Raw genomic sequence first — 5110 nt, forward strand, 5'->3', positions numbered from 1 at the left:
CACCAACCCAATAACCTCCTTTACCTTGCTTACACATGGCTTTCTCAGCCCAAACAGCACCACCACCTTCAACCAAACCCAGGCTCCGTACATGCAAGCTCCAGGTAGAAGCAATGCTGATACTACCTTTCCTAGCACATTCACCATACTCTATTTCACACGCTACATAGCATAACTCCAATAAGGGAACGAGTTCGGTTTTGTGGTGTCAGACACAGAACAAACAGCACCCCGTTGCAAAGTGTGTTTGAAGGCTGTTGCTACCCTAGGTAGCAGTACTACCAATTTACTGCTCTATAATGGTAGGGGAAACACTGCCGTATGATGAGAAACGGGCCCGGTGGAAAGCGATCACGGATGCAGTCGCGATGTATCTTGTAAGAGATATGGTGCACATATATACCGTGGAAAAGCCGGGGTTTATTCACATGCGGAAAGTTTTGGAACCCAGGTACGTGCGACCAGGCCGCAAATATTTTCCTGAAAATTTATTTTAAGTAGAGGGGGAAAATCGATTTAAATTGTGAATCGGATTTGTTGTGTTTTTGGCCATATCGACCAGCCCTACCACAATGTGTAATAGGGTTGGGTCGGTATGAGAAAAAAAAAAACGGTCTGGTTTTTGTGAAAAACCACATCAAGTCGGTAATACCGGATTTTCACCACTTGGGGGCGCAGTTGACTCATTTAAAATAAAAAACGACCATAGGACAACAGAGTGACGGTAACACGTTTCTTTTATTCCTTACAAATAAATTTGCAGGTTTAGCTTACTCAATCAGTGCAAACAAGGGTTGCCTCCTTCGTCTGGCTCAAAGCCAAAGTGTTGCCATATTGGCGCATTCTTTGATTTCTTCGAGACTAAGTTGTCCGCCATTATTGACTCCCCATCACTGTTAAACAAACTCCAGGCTACAGTAGAGGCCTCGGCACATGCGCACTCGCACCCCCTAGCTCAGTCCCCGCCCCAGCCCCCTCTCTCTCCTGCTTGCTGTGCGCTTGGTGAAGAGGCAGACACAGGTGCTCACAGACTCGGCCATACTATAAGCGGAGCGGACTCCGCGAGGAATGTCCACAGTCATTCGGGCTTCCATAGTCGAGCGCACTTGCGCGTTGTAGTTTCCTAAAATGTCTGTGAAAAATCCCCGCGATGTGAAAAAAACATGTCGAGCAGTCTTGGGTGCGCGGAGCGGAGTCCGCGCGGACGTAAAAGCTGAGGTTTGCTCGCACAGGGCTTGCGGATGTCCGCTTTTAGTCCGGGCGGACCTCTGCGGAGTCCGCTCCGCGTACGTTCCGCCCAAGTACAGGCTGTAAAATGACATATGCGGTCCGGTCGGTCTCCAAAAAAAAAAAAAAAACCCGGTCCAAGACGGAGTACCGAACCGAATTGGCATTACCGAGAACCGACCCAACCCTAATGTGTAATATTTGATATAACAGTGGAACAGACTGTTACGATGAATGATAAGAGTGTGAGGTGAAATTGTGTCTTTCATACAGACACCCCTCCGGAGAGACATCCAGACGGGGTCTAATCACCATCTCTTTACGCAACAGCCTCTGAATAAACTGTGCCCCAACGTCCATGACTTCATTCACGAAAGGACACGCCATGTCTCTCCTTCCTGCCACACCCTCGGCAGGCGAGCAACCTCAGGCTTAGATGAAGCAAACCTGCGAGCCAGCAGGTTTGCTTCACGTAGTATGTTGCCGTAGTAACTGACTCAAGTTTCCCTCATCTCAGGCTTAACATACTCAGTGTTTTCACTAATCCTGCTTTCTGAAAGAGGGCCCAGATTTTGATGATGCTGTGTTGTGAAGACTTACATATATAGAGAGAGTTTTCGTTTGTTACCATTGCCATGGTGATGCGTTACTAGCCATGATGCAAGAAATAGTTGTAACTGTTTGTTGTCCAGTTTGCTCCAAATTTATCATGTCTCATAGACTTCAGGCATGTGGACATCAGCTTGCTAATCAAATTTCATACTCACTGCACCGCCTATTGACATTAGGAAGCCAGCCTTGTGTGACAATCATCATTTAATATACATAGAATTAGAAGGTGTGGTCTACAAGTTATACACAGCAATATAATGTCTGATTATTGTTCAGTTCTCTAGCCCCACATAGTGGACACATGAAGGAGTAAAAAAAAAAAAATTGCGATAGGTCATTTCTAGCACTGCGCACTGTATGCAGGATATACCATCTAATTCCTGCACACACTGTCCAGTTTTCACGGAAATGTATGGCTGCGGTGACTGCCATCCCGTCGGTACTCCCAACATGCACAAAGGTGCGAAGGCCCATTCATCTCTGCTTGCAGCATTATTAAACATATGAAATAGAATAAAAGAAACATTTAACTGTGCAAATATGGCTCTGTTTAGAATATACATTAAAAGAATATATTGGAATATCAGACTTTAAAAATTTTAACTTTGCACCATATTATGTCTGCCTTAACAAAACAATACAATGTAGTTTGTCTTGCAACTTTTTAAAGAATTATAGTTGTCACTGGGATGGTACCTCTTCAGAAGATGTATTTGTTGTTTCCTGTCTTGGTTGGCACCTGCTGACCGCATATTTTGCAGTCTGTCTTAATCTGGCCATCATCGTTTTTGAGATATCTAGACCACTTCCATATAACTGATGTAGTGTTAGCTTTTTTTGTCAACACAAAGTTTATAATTGTTCTCAACATAAATTTCATCACAATCCCCATATCGATGACATTTTATTGCCCAGACCTACCTGCAAAGCTTAATTGCTTTATTCCTCTCCCCATCTCAGATTGAGTATAATGATTCCTTGAAGGCCTACCACAACTCGCCAGCTTACCTGGCCTATGTCAATGCTAAGAACCGGGCTGAGGCTGCAATGGAGGAGGAGAGTAGACAGAGGCAGAGTCGTATGGACAAAGGAGAGCCTTACATGAGCATTCAGCCCGCTGAAGACCCCGATGGTAAGTTTTCGATAAGGATGTTTGAAAATCATTTAGAAAGGGCATTAATCAAGCTATCGGAGATGTTTCATAGTGGCTTGAAAAAAGGAATATAGTAAAAGCCAGTGCATTTTCAATGATAAAAGTGTGGTGCATCAAAATACCGAAAGCACAGATGTTAGCTGGATTTTTTTCATTCTTTGCACTGTAAACATATGTAATGGTTTAAAGGTAATTTTAGGATGGACATCTGCAAAGCATGTGTGAATGTAAGCAGTTAACCTGCTCCCCTCCTCCCTCATGGTGGTCAGTTAAGTTTCCACTTTTTTCTCTCTCCAGACTACGATGATGGTTTTTCAGTGAAGCACACAGCAGCCGCTCGCTTCCAGAGAAACCACCGTCTCATCAGTGACATCCTCAGTGAGATTGTGGTGCCTGACGTCCGCTCAGTGGTCACCACAGCCCGCATGCAGGTCCTTAAGAGGCAGGTCCAGTCTCTTATGGTGCACCAGGTATGGTGAATGGACATATTCTCTGCTGTTAGGGGCCCAGAGAATATGTGAGCTGAGAGGAGCTCAGTAGCTTCTTTTTGCTTTTCAAAAAAATATTATGTTCATGGAGAATGTTGTCCTCTGCACATGGTGAGCAAGTGTTTCACCTGTGTCTCGTGTGTTCCAGAGGAAACTGGAGGCAGAACTTTTGCAGATTGAGGATCGCCACCAAGACAAGAAAAGACGCTTCCTGGAGACCACTGACTCATTCAACACAGAACTCAAACGGGTACAGCAGTACTTATTTACCTAAAAACGGCTGAGTGATGAGCAAAAGATGAGGTTTCATTCCAGACTGCTAAACATCCATCAAGAATAATGTGCAAACACAGATGCATGTTGTGCAATTACATCTGAACTAAATTTAAACCTGAAACCAAGGAAGAGCACTAGTACTCATTAGGGCTGTCAACGAATATTCTAAATTCGAATTTAAATTCGAATTTGAAAAAAAAAAAAATGGACCTTCGAATGTAAAATTCGATTGTGGAGAAAAAAAAACACCACCGCAGCTGTCCTCTTTGCGAGTGGGCGTTGGCCTGGGCCGCTGCACTGAACGCACTGCATAGGCCACACCGCCCGCGGAAGTGCTGCGAAGCGCAGGGCACAGATAGACCAGATGCCGAAACGATCGCTGCAGGGCGCGAGCCGGCCACGGAGCTGCGTGGTGCGGCGCGGCACAACATGGGCGCCAAAAGGAAACTGGCTTCGCTTCTTGGCGCTTCGAGGCTATTTGCAGCGCTTCCGCGGGCGGTGTGGCCTGACGGGTCAGAGATGGGGGGTGAGCGAGAGGTCCGCGGTCGTTTATAATGTAATGTTATAGATAATTGTTTTATGTGTTTTAATGTGTAGGTTTGTAAATGTTTTCAAAGACGATTATGTTGAAATAAAAATACCTACAAGTATTAAGTCCTTGTATTAATACATATACAAGTGTGTTTCCTTGTATTAGTTTGCCCTCTTGTGGACATAATGCGGGAAAAAAAAAAAATTTGAATGGTTCGAACTTATGAGTTATTTTTAGAAGGAATATTCGAACGTCATTTTTGAGCAATTTTGACAGCCCTAGTACTCATATGTTGTGTTTTGAATTCTCACATATTCTGATTTGTAAAACTCAAAGGGAGCATTTACGCTGGAGCATGTTTTCACCTTACTTTATTTACACAGTTCGTTTCTTTGCATTAAATCTGGTTATAACTTGAGGTTTATGTAAAAATTCAGGGTTGATATTTGTTAAAACTCTTATTTTACCAGTGTTCCCTGTATTTTCAGCTGTGCAGTCAGAAGGTTGAGGTGGACATGGAGAAGCTAGCAGCGGAGATGGCTGCTGCTGAAGAGGCGGCCAGGCGCAGGGCAGAGGAGAGGGAGCGTGAGGCAGCAGAGCAGGCAGAGAAAGCTGCTCAACAGGCACAGCAGCAGCAACAACAAGAGGCTGCTGGAAACAAAGCTGCAGAGCATAGCAGTGCCAATGCTAGCAGCACAGCTAACCCCACCTCAGGGACTAAGGAGGAGGATAAGTCTACACCAATGGAGACAGGTACCTATAGTGTGTGAAAATATATATATATATATATATATATATATATATATATATATTATATATATA

The 5110-nt window shown here is 44.2% G+C and overlaps 1 protein-coding gene across 1 annotated transcript in view; it reads left to right on the forward strand.

Moving 5' to 3' along the window:
• The window catches only part of LOC126406092 (SWI/SNF-related matrix-associated actin-dependent regulator of chromatin subfamily E member 1-like), a 24602-nt gene that overhangs the window by 14285 nt on the left and 5207 nt on the right, over nucleotides 1-5110 (forward strand). Inside the window, exons 8-11 of the mRNA XM_050070256.1 lie at nucleotides 2800-2971; nucleotides 3290-3462; nucleotides 3629-3730; nucleotides 4777-5041. Coding sequence (XP_049926213.1) covers nucleotides 2800-2971; nucleotides 3290-3462; nucleotides 3629-3730; nucleotides 4777-5041 — 712 coding nt within the window. The remainder of the gene's footprint in view (nucleotides 1-2799; nucleotides 2972-3289; nucleotides 3463-3628; nucleotides 3731-4776; nucleotides 5042-5110) is intronic.

This window comes from Epinephelus moara, chromosome 18 (assembly GCF_006386435.1).
Source record: "Epinephelus moara isolate mb chromosome 18, YSFRI_EMoa_1.0, whole genome shotgun sequence".
Lineage (NCBI taxonomy): Eukaryota > Metazoa > Chordata > Actinopteri > Perciformes > Serranidae > Epinephelus > Epinephelus moara.